The 23,574-nt window shown below is 36.0% G+C and overlaps 1 protein-coding gene across 4 annotated transcripts in view; it reads left to right on the top strand.

The window, feature by feature from the left end:
• Positions 1–13,776, top strand: part of LOC120070992 (serine/threonine-protein kinase ATM) — a 145,571-nt gene extending 131,795 nt beyond the window's left edge. For 3 of the 4 annotated variants that reach the window (XM_039022968.1, XM_039022969.1, XM_039022967.1), the window contains exons 71-79: positions 928–1,007; positions 1,083–1,161; positions 5,369–5,415; positions 5,493–5,592; positions 12,054–12,185; positions 12,297–12,431; positions 12,525–12,590; positions 13,059–13,202; positions 13,359–13,776. In XM_039022968.1, the coding sequence (XP_038878896.1) occupies positions 928–1,007; positions 1,083–1,161; positions 5,369–5,415; positions 5,493–5,592; positions 12,054–12,185; positions 12,297–12,431; positions 12,525–12,590; positions 13,059–13,202; positions 13,359–13,436 (861 nt within the window). In that variant the 3' untranslated portion in view covers positions 13,437–13,776. Of the gene's footprint in view, positions 1–927; positions 1,008–1,082; positions 1,162–5,368; positions 5,416–5,492; positions 5,593–11,238; positions 11,369–12,053; positions 12,186–12,296; positions 12,432–12,524; positions 12,591–13,058; positions 13,203–13,358 lie in introns of those variants that run through there. The other variant, XR_005480101.1, reaches the window with a different exon arrangement.
• The last annotated feature ends 9,798 nt before the right edge of the window (positions 13,777–23,574 follow it).

Raw genomic sequence — 23,574 nt, 5'->3', positions numbered from 1 at the left:
CACAAGCTTATTATAACCCAGACTAACGTAGTTTGCATCCCAAACACAGACTATAAGAACCAAGTTAGCGCCCCAAACAACCTCTTAAGCTTTGGGATCTTTCACTTTTCTTTCTTTGAAATTGACATTTTAGCAAGCCGATTATTAATAGCTTCTGTCATCTTAATACTACAAACCAGTGTTTGGGATCTTTTACTTTTCTTTCTTTGGGATCTGTTCTGGTCAATGCCTGGGTTGTCCCATCTGCCCAAGCTTTAAAAAATTTGGTGTTATTGACTAAATGTGGTTGTTGCAAACCAATGATTTGAGAATTCATCATGAAGTAATGAATGTTTTTGATGTAGCCTAAAGAGATAAAAGAAGAATTCTCTCCAAGAATCCAAAGAAGTCTTTATTATGAATCAAAAGTTGTCAATACAAGAAGACAATCTCTCTATTTATAGAGAATTGGAAACCAAATTAATCCTAATCATAATTAATCAAAGAAACTAATCCTAATCCTAATTAATCATAGAAACTAATTCTAATCCTAATAAACCAAGAAAACTAATCTTAATTCTAATCAATCATGGAAACCAATCTTAATCCTTATCAATTAAGGATTTGACCATATTACCCTAATTTACCTCTAACATTTTAGCCCATCATATAATGCCTCTAACGGTTGAGCTATGTTGAGCGGACTGAACTTTCTTTGTACACACCTATATCAAGAATGAACTGTAACTTGCTAATAGATTATATTTCTCAGTTTTTTTTTTTAAATTGATCTTACAAAATTTTGAATTTGTTCTTAGAATCTGCAATGTGGAATCTTATAGAAGTATAATATATTTGTTTCAGCATGTAAATAATCCAATAATTTTTTAAATTTGGTAAAATGGATGTCTTTTACTTTGGTGCATATTGAGTTTTTTTATCCATTAGGTCGTTCCCTTTACTCCAAGTGCTGGTATTCTTGAATGGGTTGATGGAACTATTCCTCTCGGAGAATATCTTATAGGAAGGTTAGTAAATTTCCGTGGTGTTTATTCATCCGTGGGATTGGTTTTTCTAGTATTAAAGCCTCAAAAATATTCCAGCACCAGAAATGGAGGAGCTCATGGCCGCTACAGAATAGGAGATTGGTCATTTCTTGAATGCAGAGATTACATGGCAAAAGCAAGTACACTATCCTTGTTCCTTTATTTGTGCTATAGCACTGATCTCATTCTCTTTAATATATTTATTTTGCCATACCTTCTCTATCCTCTTTCTATAATATTTAAGTGACAAACACTTTCAAGTATAGATAAAATTGCATTTTATAATTGCACGGATGTTCTTTTTAGATGAGGTAAGACATTGTTCTGCCCTAAAACAAAGACTATAAGTAAGGAGCATGGCTGCAACGCTGTTGCATTTAAAAGAAGCAATCGTACTAGAGAAAAAAAAAATATGAACAAGCACGGTACAAGGCTTTCAACACAACCTTTTACAATCTGACTCAAAGCATGTGTTGTGAGGCTGGGACAAGTAAGCCTTAAACATGATGTCAAGTACTACAAAATGATAAGCCAAGATGGAGGATCACGTTGCCAACAAAGTGAATCCCACCAGGCAAGTGATTTTCACTATGATTGATGTCAATAATTGAAGAACATATTTAAAATTTATAGGAGAAAAGAAAAATCGATGTTGGAGTGCAATGCTCCAATGAATTGGACTGAGCCTCAAAACTGTGAATAAGCATACAAGGGCAACTGAGAGAAACATGTTTAAAGAACTTTGGAAAAATGACTCCGGATTCTTGGGAGAAGTGGAGCTTTCCCATCTATTGAAGGAAAGTGGTGCTTCCCCGTATTCATTAGCAAAGCAATGATAGCAACCATCCTTTAAAACATAAGGCTTTGCTAGGTGGTAACACCATAGATAATTTATATGACACCTGTCAAGTGTTGGGTCGTTGCCTTAGAATATATTAAGGGTTATGGTGGTAACACCTCCAATGAGGCTGGATGGATAGAATTTGACATAGGCATGGTCCCAATACAAGCAACTGTATTCAAACAACCCAAATTTTTAGCTAATGGGGCAGTGAAGTGATGGTGCTTTAATGGAAATTTCAATCATCAGCTAAGATAAGACGGACTGAATTTCGTATGGGACTAAGCAAGTCATGAAGCGTTGATCGCATTTTGGCCTTGGGTTATGTTGGATGTCTAATTTGGGAAGAAAGGCTAGATGATCCTTAGTTGCTTAAGACAGGGTATGCACATGGGGCAACATGCCTTATTGGGATGCTTTTAGTGAAAGCAAATGAGTTGCAAGCACAAGCAAAGGCCAACTCAAAATAAGCAAAGGAGTTGCAGCTTTATGTGATTGGTGTGACGTTTTAGTGAATGTGCAAGATTGTCATTGCCATTGTATAGAGTTTATTAAATTTGTATATTATTGAATAAATCAAAGTAATTCAGTGTACATAATGACCTTTTACATAGGAGAATAAATAGACTCTAGTAGACCCAACAAAGAAAAGAAATAGAAAAGGAAAATATTAATATGGAAAATACAAATTAGGAATAAACCCTAATTTCCTTTTAACACCTTCCTCAAACTCAAGGTAGTAGATTGACGAACAACTTGAGTTTACAAAGATAACTTCCGAAGAACCCACGAAGAAATTCTAGGCTAAAACCGACAAACCAAGAATCTTTTGGGCTAGAAACATAGATTCTCATATAGAGATCTATAACAAAACCTACAAAGAACGAACAAGAACTTTTGGGCTAGAACAAAGATCCTCACATAGATCTTCAACAAAAACCATAAACAGCCGAATTGAAAATGGAATAAAGACCTTTGTGCAAAAGGAGATTTGCCATAATTGCAAATAAACCAAATCGGACCAACTTAAACCAAACTAATTAAACTGAACCAATCTGAAACCAATTTGACTGAAGTAAACTGAACCGCATTGACTGAACCAAGCCGAACTAGGCTAGATTTAACTAATCAGAACCAAACCAAAGTAATTGAACCAAACCAAATCAAAATGAACCAAACTAGATTTTTTAACTGAACTAGACCAAGCGGTATTAACTGAACCAAAACATATAAACTAAACCGAACCAAGTGGAATTAATCGAACCAAAACATATAGACTGGACCAAACCAAGTTTCCACGCAAAACACATTGAAGAAAATAGCCACTACCTAAGCCCATGACTGCAAGGAGATCTAGGCAGAACTGAGACACCATGAACAAGTAGCGGCGGATCTTTGGTTGTGAAGGTCGATGGACGTTTGAATAGAGAAACTCCATGGTCACTAGATCTTGGCATGCAATTTCTAAACTAAGATTTGAACTGAGAAACCCATGAACCTAGACCCACATACAGCGGAACAGAGAGATTCGGGTTGGAACTCAAGTCAACGGATGAATGGGCTTGAACGGATCTGGAACGGACGAACAAACTTTGAGTGTGTACTCGGTTAACGATGCACGGATCTGGATGGACAGGCCCAATGCCACCAGATTTGATGGCTAAACCGTGCATGCGAGAAGAGAAAACACTGGGTCGGCGTCAACCTTCAACTAATGGCTCACCAGCGAGAGACTAAAGGCAGCGCAGACGATGACATTGTGTGAGTGGCGGCGAACGGCATGGATTGGGCAAAGAGGATGGCGGCAGATGAAATCTAAGAGAGATGGAGCTGAGGTATGGTCACAGATGGCCGGATATGGCAAGGGTGGTATGAATCTAGGTTGGGCACAAAACTGAGGTCGTTGAGCAAATCTGAATGGCTGGGCGAATTGGTGGTCAATGACCTAGGTGGCAGACCTAGGAGTGCAGAGGAAAACACCGCGGATTTGGGCAAGTGGAAGACGGAACCGATCTGGGTTTCATTGATTGGTGGAGCTATGGTCAGCAATGAGCTGTGATGACGCTGACAGGAAAACTATACTAGGGCGATGGGTTTGCCTCCGTCTATGTCGATCGACGGAGGCAGAGAAAGAACAGGATTTTGACGACTAGGATTTAATGACCAAAATCTAATGCTTTGATATCATGTTAAATTTGTATATTATTGAATGAATCAAAGTAATTTAGAGTACATAATGACCTTTTACATAGGAGAATAAATAGACTCTAGTAGATCCAACAAAGGAAAGAAATAGAAAAGGAAAATACAAATTAGGAATGAACCCTAATTTCCTTTTAACAATTGGCTCAAGTTGGTTACTGTATCCTCGCGACAAGTCCAATAGAGGAAGAGTGTTAGGACATGAGGATCTCCACAATTGGTTGTGGTTGGATGTAAAACTATGACATTGTGGTATCAATCTAAGATGATACTCGGTGCTTTCCAACTCTCATACTCTGACTTCCTGACATTCCCATATACTAGTTCTCTCAGCAATCATAATTAGCTTTCCCAGTTGCTCATATTTACAACCTATGCGTGATAGAATATTTGATAAACTAATAAACTACCTTTTTATTAGTGGAAAGATAGTGGTCTATCCTATGGACTCCAACGGGTGGATCAGGCTTGGAAGCAATTCCATTTCGCTATGAGCTCATTTAATAAGGAATATAAATCACTCTCAATGGTTTGGGAACATCTTATATCATAGGTTCACAGAGGGGATCAAAACTAGGATAATGTGAAATCCTTTGATGAAAATAAAGAAAGAGACAGAAACTGATTTTACTCAAAAGATGAATCATATGAATGGGTAGACCTTGCTATTTTAGATGATATAATATCAAATTAACCTTCACCCAAAAGCGGATGATGTTTTGTTTTCATAAGAAATTTGTCTCCACATGTTGGCAAAGAGTACACTTTTGGTAACAAGGAAAAGAAAATCCCTAATTGGAATGCCCCTATGCAAGACAGATTTGGTCCCATTTGTTTCTTTTCTTCAATGTTCGTTGGATTTTCTCCAATGTTTTCTCTAATTAAATCAGAAATTCCAAAATAAACCCCAATTCTATCCATTTGAATTAAATTCAAATTTCTCTAAACAACTCAATTTAAATTCATTATCTTCTTTAATTTGGCTCTTAAAACCAAAATTAAAGAAATACATGTCCAATCAATTTAAGATAATCACATTTAAAATTACTGAAAACTCGGGTTATTACACTCGTCACATTTGAAAAGATATCATCTCAAAATTCTACATGGTAAATGTAAAACGTAATCATTTCCACAAATAATTAAATTTATCCTTCTGCATTTTTTGGGGGGTAGTAATTAGTAATATTTATTTGGATCAAATATATCCGTCTTAGGTTTAAAATTCATATAGATGTTTGTATATAGGCGATTGTTTAGAGTCTATTTTTATTCTAAAATTGATTCTGTGTTCTATTAGGAGAAGGACAAGCGTAAAGCATTCCAGGAAGTTTCTGAGAATTTCAGGTTTGCTTTCTTTCTTTGACTAGGAGCCATAGATTTTGCCATTTATCTGATATTTGAAGCTGATAGAACTCATACAGGCCCGTCATGCATTACTTTTTTTTGGAGAGGTTCTTACAACCAGCTGATTGGTTTGAGAAGAGGCTTGCTTACACTCGAAGTGTGGCTGCTAGTTCAATGGTGAGCTCTCGCCCCGACATTGCCTAGTTTAACTTAATTTGAAGAGAAATGGAATATCCTATCTTATTCTAGTATGTATAAGCTAGGTTTTTGTCATATAAAAGGAAGTTTTTTTTTTTTTTTTTTGGATAAAAAGAATCACTTTTATTGAGAAAAAAATGAAAGGAAGACTTGCAAAATCACAACACTTGAGAATATAGTCCAACCAACGAAGGCATCTTCTTCACAAATCTATCCAACGTATTAGCGCGACCATGAAAAACCTGTCAAGTAAAGGACTTAATCTTCCTAGGAATCTCAATCCTCCAAAGAACCGAAAGAACTGACACCCCAACGGGAGAATGATCAACCAGGCAATGAAAGAAAGACTTACACGAGAAACCGTGCGAAGGACTAGGTTACAAAATCTAACATCATTTCTCCCTCTTTTGAAGAAAAAAAAAGTCATTACAAAGGAAAAGGAAAAAAATAAGACAACATGATTATTGAATATTGACGATCAATATTTACCACTTTTATAGAATCCAGCTGCTTATTGTCTCTTTTTTTTCCTCGAGTCAATAAACGAGCTAGTGCTCCTTTTGAATTAGTCCATTCTGATGTTTGGGGTCCATGTCCTGTTACATTTGTCGATGACTATTCTCGTGTTATGTGGTTATATTTAATGAAAAGTCGTTCTGAGTTACTTTCTCATTTTCGTAACTTCCATGCTGAAATTCAAACTCAGTTTAGTGGTACTCTTAAAATCCTACGGAATGATAATGCTAAGGAATATTTCTCTCATACACTCAAGTCTTATTTAGATGTCCATGGCATTCTTCATCAATCTTCTTGTGTTGATACTCCATCTCAAAATGGGTTGCAGAACGAAAGAATCGTCATCTCCTTGAGACAGCCAGAGCTTTGATGTTTCAGATGCATGTTTCAAAATCCTTTTGGGTTGATGCTGTTTCCACAGCTTGTTTCTTAATAAATCGCATGCCCTCTTCCATTCTTAAGGGTGAGATATCTTTTCGTACTTTATGCCCCAAGCAACATTTGTTTTCCATTCCACCCAAAATATTTGGTTGTACCTGCTTTCTTCGAGATGTTCGGCCTCAGCACACCAAACTGGATCCAAAGTCCTTAAAATGTATTTTTCTTGATTATTCCCGTGTTCAAAAGGGGTATCGGTGTAATTGTCCTAGTCTAAATAAATATTTAGTCTCTCCTAATATCACGTTTTTTGAACATACCCCATTTTTTTCATCACCGTCTTTCTCTTTGAATAAAAGTCAAGGGGAGCATAAGGAATTAAAGGATGATTTCCTTGTCTACACAGTTATTTCTCCTTTTGATCCTCTTCTTGATTCATCTCTACCTGTGGCTACCTCTACTCTTCCTTCCATCATTAAGGTCTATATTCGACGACAACCTTCTCCAGTTCCATGCCTTGTACCAGAGTCTTCTTCATTATTGGATTCAGAACGGGTGATGATCTTCCTATTGCTCTTCGTAAAGGTAAATGTACATGTGCTCATCCTATTTCCTCTTTTGTTTCATATAACCATTTGTCGCCTTCCACGTGTTCATTCATTGCATCCTTAGAGTCTATCCATCCCGCAAACTGTTCATGAGGCTTTGTCTCATCCTGGTTGGTGTGCCGCAATGGTGGAGGAGATGACTGCCTTAGATGATAATTGTACTTGGGATTTAGTTTCTCTCCTTGCAGGAAAGAAGGCTATCGGTTGCAAATGGGTGTTTGCAGTTAAAGTCAATCCTGATGGTTCTGTTGCTCAGTTAAAAGCGCGCCTCGTAGAGAAAGGCTATGCACAAATTTATGGCGTTGACTATGCTGATACTTTTTCTCCTGTAGCAAAAATGGCATCTGTGAGGTTATTTATTTCATTAGCTTCAATCAATCATTGGTCTTTACATCAGCTTGATATTAAAAATGCATTTCTTCATGGTGATCTTCAAGAAGAGGTGTATATGGAGCAACCGGGGGAGAATGGAACGGTGTGTCGCCTTCGTAAATCCTTGTATGGATTAAAGTAGAGCCCACGAGCTTGGTTTGGTAAATTTAGTCAGGTGATTGAAAGCTTTGGAATGCGGAAGAGCAGGTCAGATTATTCAGTCTTTTTTAAGAGATCTGAGGGTGGTGTCATCTTGTTAGTCGTATATGTGGATGATATTGTGATTACTGGTGATGATGCTTTAGGTATCCAGTCTCTAAAGACCTTTCTTCATAGTCAATTCCATACAAAAGATTAGGACATGTTGAAATACTTCTTAGGAATTGAGGCAATAAGAAGCAAGAAAGGAATTCTATTATTACAGAGAAAATATATACTTGACTTGTTAACTAAAACAGGAAAGCTAGGGGCTAAGCCATGTAGTACCCCAATGATGCCCAACTTACAGCTCACAAAAGATGGAGAATTGCTAAAAGATCTTGAAAGATATAGGAGGTTAGTGGAAAAACTTAATTACCTTATAGTGACTCGACCCGTCATAACCTATTCAGTAAGTATTGTGAGTCAGTACATGTCATGCCCTACAGTTGATCATTGGGCTGCATTGGAACAGATTCTTTGTTATTTGAAGGCTGCTTCCAGGCGTGGTTTATTATATAAGGATTATGGTCATACTAATATTGAATGTTTCTCAGATGCCGATTGGGCAGGAACTAAAGAAGACAGAAGATCAACATCAGGGTATCATGTTTTTGTTGGTGGTAATTTGATTTCTTGGAAGAGTAAGAAGCAAAATGTGGTGTCACATTCAAGTGCAAAATCAGAATATAGAGCAATGGCATAATTTGTGTGTGAATTGATTTGGATATATGAACTTCTTGTTGAGTTGGGATTTGAAATCACCACACTGACAAAGTTGTGGTGTGATAATCAAGTAGCACTTCATATTGCGTCTAATCCAGTATTTCATGAAAGGACTAAACATATTGAAGTTGATTGCCATTTTGTACGTGAGAAAATTCAACAAGGGTTGGTATCTACAGGATATGTAAAGATTGGAGAACAATTAGGAGATATCTTCACGAAAGTATTGGATGGAAGACGTATAGATTATCTATGTAACAAGTTGGGCATGATTAACATATATGCTCCAACTTGAGGGGGAGTGTTATAATTCAGGGTTTTCCATTCTTGTAAATATTTTGTAATATTTTCCTTTTCTATGCTTTGTACACTTGTATATATTCATATCTTTGGTGAATAAACAGAGCATTCTGATTTTTTCTCAAACCTAAGAGTTTTACAATAAAAGTATTGGCACACATCTGGAAAGTATGTTTTGAGTTTGAGCAGCCCATGGATTGGAATTTCAAAAATATGGAGCAGTTTTAATAGCTATGCAGCTTTTAAATTGGGGAATGGAATGAACATCTCGCATGACCCTTGGTGCCTTGATCAGCCCTTCAAGTCATCATTTCCTCATTTATTTCGAATTGTTTCCACCTCAGATGATTGTATAAATGCTCATTGGGATATGGTTACTTTATCTTGGATTCTATCTTTTCGTCGAGCTTTAAAAGATGTGGAATGTGCAGAGTTTCAGCAACTGTTATGCAGTTTGGAAGGCAAAAGACTTCCCCAAACTCCTGATTCTAGAATTTGGTCCTTGGACTCCTGGGGTAAGTACACGGTTAAGTCTTTGTCCAAGCATTTAAATGCCTCATCTTCACTTGAGAAAGTTTTATTTTAAGCACTATGGAGATCCAAATGCCCCAAAAGAATCATGGTATGGATTATCATTTCTGGCTCTCTAAATTGCTTGGCCACTCTCCAACATAAGTTACAAAGTCATTCTTTTATCTCCATCCATTTGCCCCCTTTGTTTAGCTAATGGAGAAGATTTATGGCACCTATTTTTTGTATGCCCTTTCTCAAGTAAATGTTGGTGGAAGCTATTCTCATATTTTAACTTATCTTGGGTTTTTAGGCATTCCTTGTAACGATGCGGCTTCCTAAAACTTAAATTGGGTCGTTACTATAGACATGCATGAATACAATTTAAATTGACATCTTTTCATGACTTAACAAAACCAAATAAATAGCATGAAATAATTATCTTTATTAAGACTAAATAACTGAAGTCCATTTAGCAGGGTACCCATAAAACCATAAAACCAACTAGAAAATTCTCTTTAAAAAAGTTTAAAAGCAAAAACACTCAAAACTTGAAGTTCAAACATCAAAACTAAAATTTTAAAACATAAAATCCTGTAAACATGATGGGACGCATATGACTGGTCCCAGTGGCTCGATCACGGATTCTGCTTGTCATTCATCGGCCTGTTCTTACCCTTAACTGAAAAATAACATGAAAAAGAATTAGTATAAAATACTCAGTAAGTAACCCACTACGAGGTCAGACTAAGCATCTATGTCCTCTAGATGCCACTCTCAAGTAGGACGTGCATGATCCTCTACTTTCCATGGGATGGCTAACTAGTGAATAGTTGAACCTACTCTAACATAGATTAGGTGTACGCACAAACCTCTGGTGAATCCCGAAGGAAACACAAACCTCTGGTGAAGTCTCGTAGGAGATCACCACCTCTGGTCAATCCTAAAAGAAACACGAACCTTTGGTGAAATCCCAAAGGAGATCACCATCTCTAGTGGGTATCTAATTATGGGTAGGGGTAACTACGACTATCATAAACATAACATGCAACATAAAACATAGTCTCACAAATATGCAAATACATATCATCATGCTCAATTTTCATTTAGCAAATCATAATAACAAAATAACTTGGTTCATGCTGGTACTCACATCATGCTTCAAAACATAATCAAGATGAGCTTACTTATCATCATGCATCTCAATTCAAACAGTCTTACAATCCTTATATTTAATCTTAAATTTATCACCTATGTAGATTACTTACCTCAAATTTGGTTACAAAAATGGTTCACATAAATAATCTCCTTAAAGCTTTTGAGTAAACTTGAATCAGTCCTAAAACATAAATTACCAAATTAAATTTAACCATAGCCTAAAATAATGAGTCCAAAATTCAAATTAATCCTTTGAGGTCTAAATTCCATTAACCAAATTGGTTAAAAAAAAAAATCAATTTTCCACCCGATTCCTGAACCTAAAAGATACAATGAGTTTCACAAAAGATAACACGACAATTAGCATCCTTAGAAAGTTTACTAATAGACAACAAGTTACAAGCTAATTTTGGAACATGAAGGACAGAACGTAATATAAGTTTTGCAGTCAAAGGAATAGTTCATTTTCCTGCAATAGAGGTGAAGTTACCAACATGGACGAAATTTCAATCCTTAGAAAGTTTACTAATAGACGAAACGCATCTTTTAACGATAGCCCTTAGTGACACCTCTAATAAGGTTCTCAACATGGTTGAGAGCAGTACGAATAGCGGCGGATGTCTTCCTAGACCCAAACCAGGCTTCAATCTGGAGCTTCTTCTTGTCGGTGGCCTCGTCAGTGATAAGTTGAAAGTGGAGATTAAGGTGTTAAAGTTGCGAACAAGCTTACCACGAGGACCTTCAACCTCGATGATCTTGGCATGCACTTGATTTTGACCCCATCTGGGATATCCATAGACTCGGATGAAAGAATGGTCTTCATTCTTTTTTTTTTTTTTTTTTTTTTTTTACTCTCAAGTCTGAAGTGAAGCGGCGGCAGAAAACGTGGAAGTCTGCGGCTTTCTTCCCAGCAACTAGGAAAATTATAGCTAACAGACAGCGGAAAAGGTGGTCGGCGGCAGCAGACTGCGAAATCACGACGACAGAAGGTTGGATTTTTTTTCTAGGGTTTCAAAAAGGAAAAAAAAAAAAAAAATTGGGTTTTTAGAGTTTCAAAAATTTTGTTGCTCTGATACCATGCTAAAAGAACATTATTTTTTCTGTTATTAATCTTAGGAGGAAAGGGTTTCTTAAATAGAAGAAATACCTAATTACAAATAAGGAAAGAATAAAATAATTACAAATAAGGAAAGAATAAAATACAGCAAATATAATACAATAAGTATAAAATAAAATTTCATAATAAAGGAAATAATCAACAGTAGATTTTTTTTATTGCATTTTGTTTGGTTGATTGTGGAATTAGATGTATTTGTTCTTGTGGTTTGTTGGTTTGGTGTATGATCTGTTCTAGGTACAATTTTCAGTAGTTTGAAGATGATGAGGGTACTAAAGGACATCCCAACCTAGTTGGGATGCTTAGATGCACCTGTTGATCCCTAGGATTTCTTGCTCTTCGTAGTCATATTGTACTTTGAGCTTTTGTCTCACTTCATTATCTTATTGAAGAGACTATTTCCTTTTCAAAAAGAAAAAACTAAATATCGGTGCAAAATATATGGAGGGAAATTTAGTTAAAAATCATATTCGAACATGTGATTTGTATGATGTTCTTCTGGAGCCCGTGGAAAAATAATTTGGTTGCAAAACTCTGAAAAAAAATCGATGGTTCAGGTTGGTTATATTGTTGGCTTAGGAGATCGACATTCCATGAATATTTTAATTGATCAAGCTACGGCTGAGGTGGTTCACATTGATCTGGGAGTTGCCTTTGAACAAGGCTTGATGCTTAAGACACCTGAGCGAGTATGTTATGCTACTAGAATTTATCCCGCTTTTTTTTTTCTTTTGTACCATAACAACTGACATATAATATGATCTTCATTCTTCATTTGTTGCTTTGATCAATTATCTTAGGTTCCGTTCAGGCTTACAAGAGATGTGATTGATGGCATGGGTGTTACGGGGGTGGAAGGGGTTTTCAGAAGATGTTGCGAAGAAACTCTCTCTGTTATGCGGACAAATAAAGAGGCGCTGCTAACCATCATTGAAGTATTTATTCATTTTTACCATGAAAAAAAACATTAATGTTCAGCACTTCTAGTTTTTTTCCCCTTGAACATTAAAAAAAAAAAATCCGTGCAGGTTTTCATCCATGATCCTCTGTATAAATGGGCTTTATCCCCTCTGAAGGCATTGCAGCGTCAAAAGGTACTACATGAATTGTTTAGACCGTAGGGTTCTACAGTAGAATGTAAAATGTGTTGGATGTAGCAATGTTTTAAACAAGGCAGTATGACGCATAAGCCAAAAACATTCTAAAAATCCTAGTATAGCTAAACATAGCAGTGGCCACTTAGACAAAAATTCTGAAAATGATATCTTCAACCGCACTCCTATTATCATTTACTGGATTGAGTTCTACAATAAAATTGTCTTCTACACTTCTACAAGCACAAGTGGTAGTAGTTCATATTGTCATGTTTCTTCAATCATGTCATAGTAAGAAATCATTTGGATCTTGAGACTAGTCTTACAAAGGAACGAGATCTTCTTTTTTAGTGTATAATTAAGTGAAAGGTTCACAAAAACGACCATTTCCTTCTTTGATTCTTTATAGCTATCGTAAGGGTGTCACATTAAACATTAAACAAGTGCTTACCTGTATACATTTGATAGGAAACTGATGATGACTTGGAGACTAGTCTCGAAGGCTCAGAAGATGAATATGAAGGCAATAAGGATGCTGCACGTGCACTGTTGCGAGTCAAACAAAAACTAGATGGATATGAAGATGGCGAAATGAGAAGTGTCCATGGACAGGTAACTTCATATTTCTGTTCAACAACAATGCATTAACATCAGCATAGTTTTGATAAGATGTTGAGGGAAAATGCCTATTTTATTGCACATTGTTTTGGTTCTTTGTCTTCTGACACTATAGTAATATCTTTGATCCCCCCACCAAAATAACAACAGGTCCAACAGCTTATACAGGATGCTATCGACCCGGATCGTTTGTGTCACATGTTTCCTGGCTGGGGAGCCTGGTTGTGATTGGTCTTATTTACTTATTGACGTCCCCAATTGAGCACCCTATATCTTGTACAGGCGGATCTTCTCTCTTTCTTCTTGCTCTTTTTGTATATAATTTACATGTACATTCGCTCCCACCCCAAAAAAGAAATATGATGTCAATAACCTTCTTCAGTGTTCCAAACGTAGGTTCCCACAATCTCCTCAAGACGTTTTTATTTCAAAAACTCGCAATCTTTTCTGAATTTTGATTTTTGATGTTTAGAACTTCAAAATGTAGATTCCAACTATCTAACCCAATTCATCTTGACTAATGATCGATGGAGGTTTAATACAAAGGAAATGTTTCTGAATTTAACTATTACCGTCATCATATAAACTTATTTATTCTTAGAAGGCTAAGTGCAAGCTTCCTAATTCTCATTGTTCTTGCATCATTTTGCCTATTTTTGGTTTGTACATAGAAATTACTTTTGGTCGCTAAATTAATTAATTAATACGAGGCCACGCTTACCATCTATAATCAGAATTGTTGGTACCATAATGGATTTCTATTTGGATTTTTGTAAAAAAAAAAATGTAACTAACAAGATTTTTTTCAAAAGTGTGTTGCGCAGATGATATCTATTTTTATAATTCCTAAATTGTCCTTGGTATTGTTGGATGATAACTTTTTTAGATACATTATAATTGCATGCTATATTGTATATCAATTTTCATTAGAAATATATTGTAAATTGGGACATCGATTCAAAGATTTCAACCTAAGGATTCGAGAATTTCATTCATTTGAAATTTGAGAGGGTGGGTTCATATCATATTTTATTTGATTTATCCACTTTTCGAATATATTAAGGATTAATTAATTTTTAATTTGTTTATTACCGTTTTGATTTTAGTTTATAATATATCTTTGGATTTTACATTATCTTATTAATTTTTTATTTTAAATTCGGATTAAAATATTTTGTTATTATGATTTTACTTATTATTTTATACATATTACCAACTAACAAACTATGTATCTCATTTGAATTTTATCATTTTATTTTTTTAAATCACCTTTTATTCATTTTCATCCTATTATATTATTATATCATTTTAATATTTTTTATGTACCCTTCATTTTATCAATACCTCAAGAAAAGTATGTATTTTCTACACATGAGTAACTAGCCATTGTTTCAATTTTTGCTATGCCATCGTTTCAATTTTTCTGTTTTTGTTATGGCTCATTGTATACATTTCTAATAACTTCACTGTTTTTCTTATTGGATTGTATGTGTCACGTTCTGACATTGAACGATATGTACAATTATTCATTTTGGAATATTATATTTTGAAATTGTTATTGTTACTTTGTAACTGTAATCGATTTATATATTTATAAATAAATTCACTATTTATCATGTTGGACTTTGCCTGTGTTATGTTCTAGATTTACACTGTATTTATTGATATTTAATGGTATGTACATTTATTAATTTTGAAATATCTAAAACTTTTAAGATTTTTAGTACATTATTTGCGAAACATTAAGATATCTTTACACAACATATGGTCTCGATTTAGTATAATGAGGTTAAGTTTCTTTACTTCGATTGTTGCACTTTAGAATTTAAGTATTATTGTTGTTAGTATACTTTAATTTATATATGTAAATGGGAAATTAGCAGTTTATCCATAATCAATCAAATACAGTGTGTTGTTGATGTTCAATTATTTCTGATCTCAAATGTTACAAATACGGTATGTTTTTAAAGATAACTCATAAATTTACATTGTATCACTAGCAGTTAAAAGAAAGTAGCCTGTATTAGAATAACTGATTGAAAGAGATATAGTTTCAAGCATTATAATGCTTGTCCTATTATGTTTTCTAAAAAACATCCACATGTAATTCTTCCAAAACAAATAACAAAAAGATTTTTCCAAAACCATGTTCTTTCGCAAACCAAACTTCTTAATAACTAACAAACTCGAGATGTTTAGTTTCAAAATTTTCACCTAAAGGTGTATTTCCATCTTTTGGTTTGGCTAGTATTAATCCTTATCTATCCATATCCCTATTGATGACCATATCGATTTTTCTAGTCTCTCTTTATCTTTCAGGTTCTCATAAATTTCCTCTTCAAATTCATTTATTGCTTCGTTTACATTTTTTATGTCCTATGTATCTAATGGTTTCAGTTGTATACATGTTTTTAGGTTGTTCCTATAGAATCATTGGAAGTAGAGATTAGTAATATATCTCATCTTCACTGGTGAGAATTATTGGTTTTTTGTGTGCCGATTTTTTCCTATCAGTTATTCTAGCAGCCCTCAATCTTTCAAGGACCCTTGTTCCTTTTAGNATATAACTTTATTCCTTATTTTTAAAGTTATTAGCTAAAAAAATGTTGCTAAACAATTATTCTTCTATTTCTGTTTCGGAATCCTAAGTAGGGATATATTTTGTATATCAAAGATTTTATCGTTTTGCTTAAATATTTTAAATAAAATATTAATTTAAAACAATTTGCTAAATTTGTATATATTTATGAAAAAAAATTACTCATACCTATATATAATATCCAAAGATTTTCTTCAGAAATTATTTCCTAACTCTAATGGTGGAAACAATGTATAGAGGAAATTACAGTGCGTGACCGAAAGAAAATAGGGTAGGTTTGGTTTGGTTCCTTACATATGAAGATGTTGTGGTATTGTTGATTTCCTTCTTCTACAAATAGAGATTGGTTGGAATCGTGCTTCCGCTTGCAAAAAGATCAGTTTCGGATTCACTTGTAGCACTATCAGTTTCAATATCCTCTAGAAGTATAATCGAGTGTTAGAGAAGAGTATACATTAGACGGTTAAAGTTTCGTCCAATGTTTAGAGCCAGTTACCTTATGACAATGTAAGGGTTTCTCCAATGTATTTGTTGGGTTTTCAGCAATGGAAGGCATTATCTTGAGGGTTTGCAGAAATTTGTAGCTATAGGTGGTTTGAAAAGAGGGATTTTATGGTTGGTCGGGCGATTAGCAATGGGTTCGCTTATTCATGCTTCCGGTGTGAATTAATGTTGGGTGAGAAAACTTGAAATCCCTTATTTCGTTTGGTGTGGGTTAAAAAAAATTTTACTCTTGAGAAGATTTTTTGGTATTTTGCATTAATGCGTTGGTTTGAGTAACAATCAGATCAGGTAGCTTTGGAATTGATGTATGGCAGGTTGCTTTGTTAATCATTGTATTTAGTTTAGTTATAGTGTATTTCATCTTTTTTTGAATTAGTTAGAAACTCTCCGACTTCAATATTTTAGTGTTGGAGATTTTTCTTTGTATGAAAGGTATTTTTGACATTTTTATATTGGTGCTTTTTTATTATTTATCCAAATTTGCCATTTTCATAATTTTAAAATTATTTTGCCATTTATCTGGTCAACCCTTAAAGTTGTTTAGTTTGCAATATCTTCTTAGCATTACCGTTATATTTAGGCCTATTTTGTTTTGCTGGAACGAGATAGATTTAGAATGGAATGTAATCCAAAACTCATGTTTGGATTGACATTTTAGGCCCGATTTATAATAACAAACTCATTTCATTCCCTCCATTTTCAACTCGACCCTTTTTCTCATAGTTTCCATGCTTCACGATCTTATTTTCATTAAGGTAACAATAACAGTGATAGATTCATAATTCTCTTACATTAACCGTATCTGCAACGATAAAGGTAGTGAATCTTACATGGATCACTAGTAAAGATAATGAGTATTGAAGGATCTCTTAACGAAGAGCATCCATGAGCGCATTCAGATCTTTCTGATTTTACCGTGACCGAAATACAACATATACATTCTAACACACAATTATGCAAACAAATAGTAATTAACGACATGCTTTGAACAATAAAGAATAAGGGAAAGAGTTCTCATACCAGTTGAGGACGTTCTTCAAGTGATAAACTATGATGCAGCGGAAGACCTCTACGCGATCTCTATCGCCCAGCAAGCAAGTCGTCTACTGCAGCACGATCGTCTACATGAACGACAGCAACATGAACTATCACAAACAAGTGAATGCAGCGGGGACGACACCACCAAAATGGAGCCCTTGGTATTCTCTGAGTAAGAATCCAAAGTGTGGTCTTTCGAGTTTGGTAGAGGTAGGAGGAAGAACTAATCGTGTAGACGATAAGCAAGTGGGAGAGAAAAGGAAGCTATCGTATAGCTAAATGTTTATCGTTTAGAAAAAGCTACACGATCGTGTAGGTTTTACTAAGCGATTGTTTAGTAAAAGGTAGACGATCTTTTAGAAAATATGGCATACTATGCGATCGTTTAGGAACTAACGTGCAATCATTTAGGCGCGAGGTGTGCGATCATTTAGGCGCAGAGAGTTAAGAAACGATTCCATGTTCTATCAAAATAGTCCTGGAATGCTGAGTCCAAAAACTCTCCACCTCGATTCGATTGAAGTATTTTAATCCGTCTATCCAATGCGTTTTCAACTTCAGCTTGGAACTCTTTGAACTTTTCAAAGAATTCAAACTTTCGTTGCATAAGATAAACATACCCGTATTTGGAGTAATCATCAGTAAAACTGATAAAGTACTCATAGCCACCTCGAGCTCGCACACTCATAGTACCACAAAGGTCATAATGTACTAACTCAAGAGGATCTTTGGCTCTATAACCTTTTCCAATAAAAGGTCGTTTAGTCATCTTACCTTCAAGGCAAGACTCGAACACTGGTAAAGAATTTTCTTCTAACTCACTTAGAAGTCCATTCTTCACCAATCTCTCAATCCTATTGAGATTGATGTGCCCTAAACATAGATTCCAAAGTTTGGCATTTTCTTTTGGAGAAATACGTAAACATTTTGATTGAGTTACGGCAATTCTAAACAATTCAGTATTATTGAGGGAATTAATGGCTAACTGTCTTAGCACATATAAATTCGATTTCAGATTTGCAGTACAAATAAAAACATCATCTTTATGAATAAACGCTTTATCCACATTAAAAGAGATAGTATATTTACAATGCAATAAACACTTTATGGAAATGAGGTTCCTCTTTAGTTCAGGAATAATATATACATCATTCAAAACAAGAAACCTATTTTGTAAAGCTAACTGGAGCCTTCCCACTGCCACAGTTGAGATGACGTGTTCGATGCCTACTCGCATCGTCATCTTACCAGCCTCTAACTGTCGCCAAGATCTAATCCCATGAAAAGAAGAACAAATGTGGCTAGTGGCGTCTGAATCAATTATCCAGGCTGAATCATCATTCTCCACTAAACAAGCTTCAAGAACTAGTAAATTATATTTACCTTTATCGGTCTTGGCCCTAGCCTTGGCTGCTCTCTTCTCTTTCAGATACCAAGGACAATTCCTCTTTCAGTGTCTATCTTGGTTGCAGTGGAAACACTTTCTTTTTTTAATTGGTAGACGCCTACTTGGGGCGACAGACGGTGGGTTAGCAGGCGCCTTCCCTTTTCCCTTACCACCCTTCTTCTTCTTCCCCTTTACAGAGTTAGAAGTAGAAGGTGCAAACTTCGTTCCTGAGGTCGAACCTCTATGGAACGTCATGGAGGATGAAGTAACATTTGTTCCACCCTTCTTCCTCTCCTTACTTTTCAGTAAAGATTGGTAGGTCTGCAACTTGAACTCTGCCACATTAAAGTGGACCATCATGTTAAGCACGTGTTCACGAACAGAGATGCCTTCTTCTATTTTGGATTTGAATATATATTTAAGAGCCTCATGCATAAGTTGTTCAGTCGGTTGTCCAAACATCCCCCGCAGGGACTCCATGATCTCACGCGCTGAGACCATAGGCTCATATTTCTTGGCCAAGACTTCAGAAAGACTTGCCAAGATGTAATCTCGGTCCTTCTCATTCGCCCTTGTCCATCGCTCGTATGCCTCCCAAACATTTCGAGCAACATTTGGAGTTGGAATAGAAGGATAGGCCTCCGTGAGAGCGAACATGAGATCCTCAATGATTAGGATCGTCATGATCATGTGTTTCCTTGTTGCAAAATTATCGCCAGTTAGTTTTTCGACGCTTAATAAAGCCAATGTGGTTGTTGCCATTTTGAAAAAGTTGTTACTGAAAATACGAACAAAAATTTATTAGATTTTGCTAAACCACTTTTAAACCAAACAGTTTTGCAAAATAGTTTTAAGTATCCTAAGTGAAAGACTTCTATTTTGCAATGATGCCCCAGTAAGACAGGACAAACGTCACCGGTGGGGTGATAAAATGCCCCTTCGCTAGGATGAGACATTCTCAATCATTAGACAGAACCAACTTTTGGAACTGAACTTAACAGACCATTTTTCGGTCTAGAACTGTTAACCTTTAACAATTTCGCGTAAGTGTGACCCCTCGAGGCCCAACCACCACACTACACGTATAGACGCGAACCCCCCTCGTTACCGTACGTGCGACTCTCACCGCATACGGCTCGCACAAAGACTCCTAAATCCATCCCGAGCCTTTTCTTCCACCTCTCCTCTCCAATCCTCGATCAAACTTGCGTTCCCCAGGCGCTATGAAATGGAGGTCTTTCCTTCACCTATCATATGTATTGGCTTGGCTTCATGCAGAACCAAGGGGGCATTCTGCCGAGCGCGCACGTGTAGAAAGGTCGACCACTACATAAGCTAAAAGACAACGACTACAAGCCAAACCGGAAGCGACTCGCTTCTATTCTGGTTGGGATTGTCTATCGATGGGAATCTATAGATCGTAGTAATTCGCCAACCTTGGTGCAAACTGAGATCTTGAAGCTAAAGCTAAGGCCCTTCCTAAAGCCGATGGGGACGTAGTTTCTTGTTCAAATCCAAATTCTTAAGTCTCTTCCCAGGCTGAGGCTGTAGTTCCAAATCCGAAATCTTAAACAATTCAGCTTAATATAGCATAGCTTATAATCTTATTCTGCTTAAAAGAAGAAATGGGCATCTTTTGCTTGACTTTTGTGTTTCGAGTGCATGCGTCCACCATGGTCAGGGCTTTCATAGGTACCTTGTATGTAGTTAAGGTGAAGCTTGGTGTTCGATGCCAGAGTCCCGCCCTAATGAGTCCACCGTAGGGAAGAAGCAGATTATGACAAGAGACTAAGTTACCTTATCCTCTTACAGGAGATCAAATAAAGAGACACGTAAAACTACCACCCTTTAGGGGGACACTCCTAGGGTGCCTCGAGACGATGGGCAATAACTTTATTCAACCTAACGAGGGAGACCAAGGGATATGCTATCGCACTTCCCGCTCCCACTTACTATGAACACTCTCTCCATCCACCTTTATACTGACCTAACCAAATACCATCTATTAGGGGGACACGTCAAAGGTGCCTTAAGGCCGAGGGTAGATCTCACAGTGTGGACTATTTAGAAGAAACGTGAAAGGTTTAAGTGAAGCATCTTATGCCTCAAATACCTCCCACTGAATGTTCTACCTAGGGTTCATTAACTTAGACAATCCAGCTACTGATTTTAGTCTAAGTCGTCTTTTTAAACTCTGCTCATAAACAACATTTGTCTTTGAAATATGAACAAGTTCAAATAGTCACGTTTAAACACTTTAAGGGACTGTCCTTAACTTGCATGCATGGATCAAATCTATCTAATTTACTTTTTCAGGTAAGTTCTCAGGTAGGGGTGTTACGTTTCGGTCAACTTAAATACCCCAACCTAGACAGAACCCACCTTAGACAAAAGGTCCCTTATAGATAGATTTGCTACACTTTAACCTTTTATTAGCCAATTTAATTCTATTAAACTGATCAAAAGATTAAAGCCTTAGGGTTGCTAATCATTTTAGAATCGTGATCTTAGGTCTATGTGATCCAAGTTTTAAACATTTTAATACCATGAATTATACCTAAATGAGCATGCATGTCTTTCTTATTTCTTTTAGTTCTAGTTTCTCTTTAACTTTTAAAAAGAAACAACTAAAAAACATTGCACACGAGGTGTTTATAACAATTATAAAATAACCTATGTGTCATGCTTCATGTATTATCCGGTCATTACTATACATAACTTTTATATAAAGAGTAATAACCAAGCAAACATGCTATCATTCACCCTTATACTATAACAATTATAATATAAAGATGATGCATGTCAATGCTTTTTATGCATGCATAAATATAATTCTTATATTATATGATGCATGAGCATGATCTTACATAATTAAATCATGCTTCTCTAAATTATAATAATTACAATAAAGAGATGATGCATGACCAATGCATAACCTAAGGTGGGATTTACTATATGTTCATACCATATGACATATAAAAACTATACATCGCATATAATTACTAAAGGATTAATGGACTGGGATGAGCCTTTACAAAAACCGGAATGAAATAACCCTATCTATTACATTTTTCATTGAGCGAACCAGTTCACAGGAAAACCAGGTCTTAAAGTACCAGAAAGACTCCATCGTGTAGTAAACGTCGAAGATAGACGATCGCCCAACGCACACTAGACATAAGACACATAACCTAAATGATCGTGTAGACGACTACGAGGCTGCGAAGCCTGATCGTCTATGCGATCGCTTAACGCGGCGACGGGTAAACGATTTACCTTGTGATACTAAGCGATCGTTTAGTCAGTTACTAAGCGATGAAGCTTGCTGACCTAAACGATTGTCTAGAGCGCTCGCTCGTTAAACGATATGTGAGCATCATGTCGTCTACACGACCCGATACTCAGCGATCGCTTACCCATCGTCTACACGACATGATCAACCCTTGATCATCTCCTTCCTCGAAGAACTGCAATGTTTGCTCCGATCTTCTTCATGAACAACTCAAAACTTGAACAGACTTTGAATTACAGACTCGATAACGATTATAAATGCCCAAAAACGCAGAGGCCTTTACAAACAACCGCAAATGTAAAAGAATTAAATCAAACCGAGGCTAACACCCATGAAAACATCCATTAATCCGCACATCCACAGCAATTTAACAATTAATCAGAGCAGACATGCACCAACCAAGAATGTATATGTAATTCATTGCAACAATGAAATTGGAATATCAGAACCTGGCTCTAATACCAATTGAAGGATCTCTTAACGAAGAGCATCCATGAGCGCATTTGGATCTTTCCGATTTCACCGTGATCGAAATACAACATATATATTCTAACATACAGTTATGCAAACAAACAAAAATTAACGATATGCTTTGATCAATAAAGAATAAGGGAAAGAGTTCTCATACTAGTTGAAGACGCTCTTCAAATGATGAACTCTGATGCAGTGAAAGACCTCTACGCGATCTCTATCGTCCAACAACCAAGTCGTCTGCAGCAGCACGATCGTCTACACCAACAGCAGCAACACGAACTATCACGAACAAGTGAACGCAGCGGGGACGACACCACCAAAACGGAGCCCTTGGTATTCTCGGAGTGAGAATCCAAAGTGTGGTCTTTGGTGAGTTGGGTAGAGGTAGGAGGAAGAACTAATCGTGTAGACGATAAACAAGTGGGAGAGAAAAGGAAGCTATCGTATAGCTAAATGCTTATCGTTTAGAAGAAGCTACACGATCGTGTAGTTTTACTAAGCGGTCGTTTAGTAAAAAGTAGACGATCGTTTAGAAAAACACAGCACACTATGCGATCGAGGAAAGCTAAGCAATCGTTTAGGAACTAGTGTGCGATCGTTTAGGCGCGAGGTGTGCGGTCGTTTAGGCGTAAAGCGACTATCGTATGGGCTCTCGACTTATGCGATCGTTTACGTTTCCACACCGATGCCAAATTTTTCGAACTTTTCGAACTCTTGCAAAATGAAATAAAATTTCATTTTATTCTTCGGTTACAATAACCGACACGGCCGCTCCCACTAACGCATGTCCGAGAGAAATTTTAGGCCAATTATCATATAATTAACCAATTAAATAATTAATAAATATAATCATATTACATTTTTACCCGATAGTTTGATATCACATATCTACTATATTAATTTCTCCTCTACTTGTATAAATCATATTTATATCTAATTTCCTCCAAAATAATGTATCTCATATATTTAGTCAATTATATCATATATAATTAACCAGTCCAATTATATCATATATAATCAAACTTCCTCTTGTCAATTTTAACCAAAATACTGGTTCTCGACTTTATCCAAG

The sequence above is a fragment of the Benincasa hispida genome, chromosome 2 (assembly GCF_009727055.1).
Source record: "Benincasa hispida cultivar B227 chromosome 2, ASM972705v1, whole genome shotgun sequence".
NCBI classification, from domain to species: Eukaryota; Viridiplantae; Streptophyta; class Magnoliopsida; order Cucurbitales; family Cucurbitaceae; genus Benincasa; species Benincasa hispida.
This window is presented reverse-complemented; position numbering and strand designations above follow the sequence as displayed.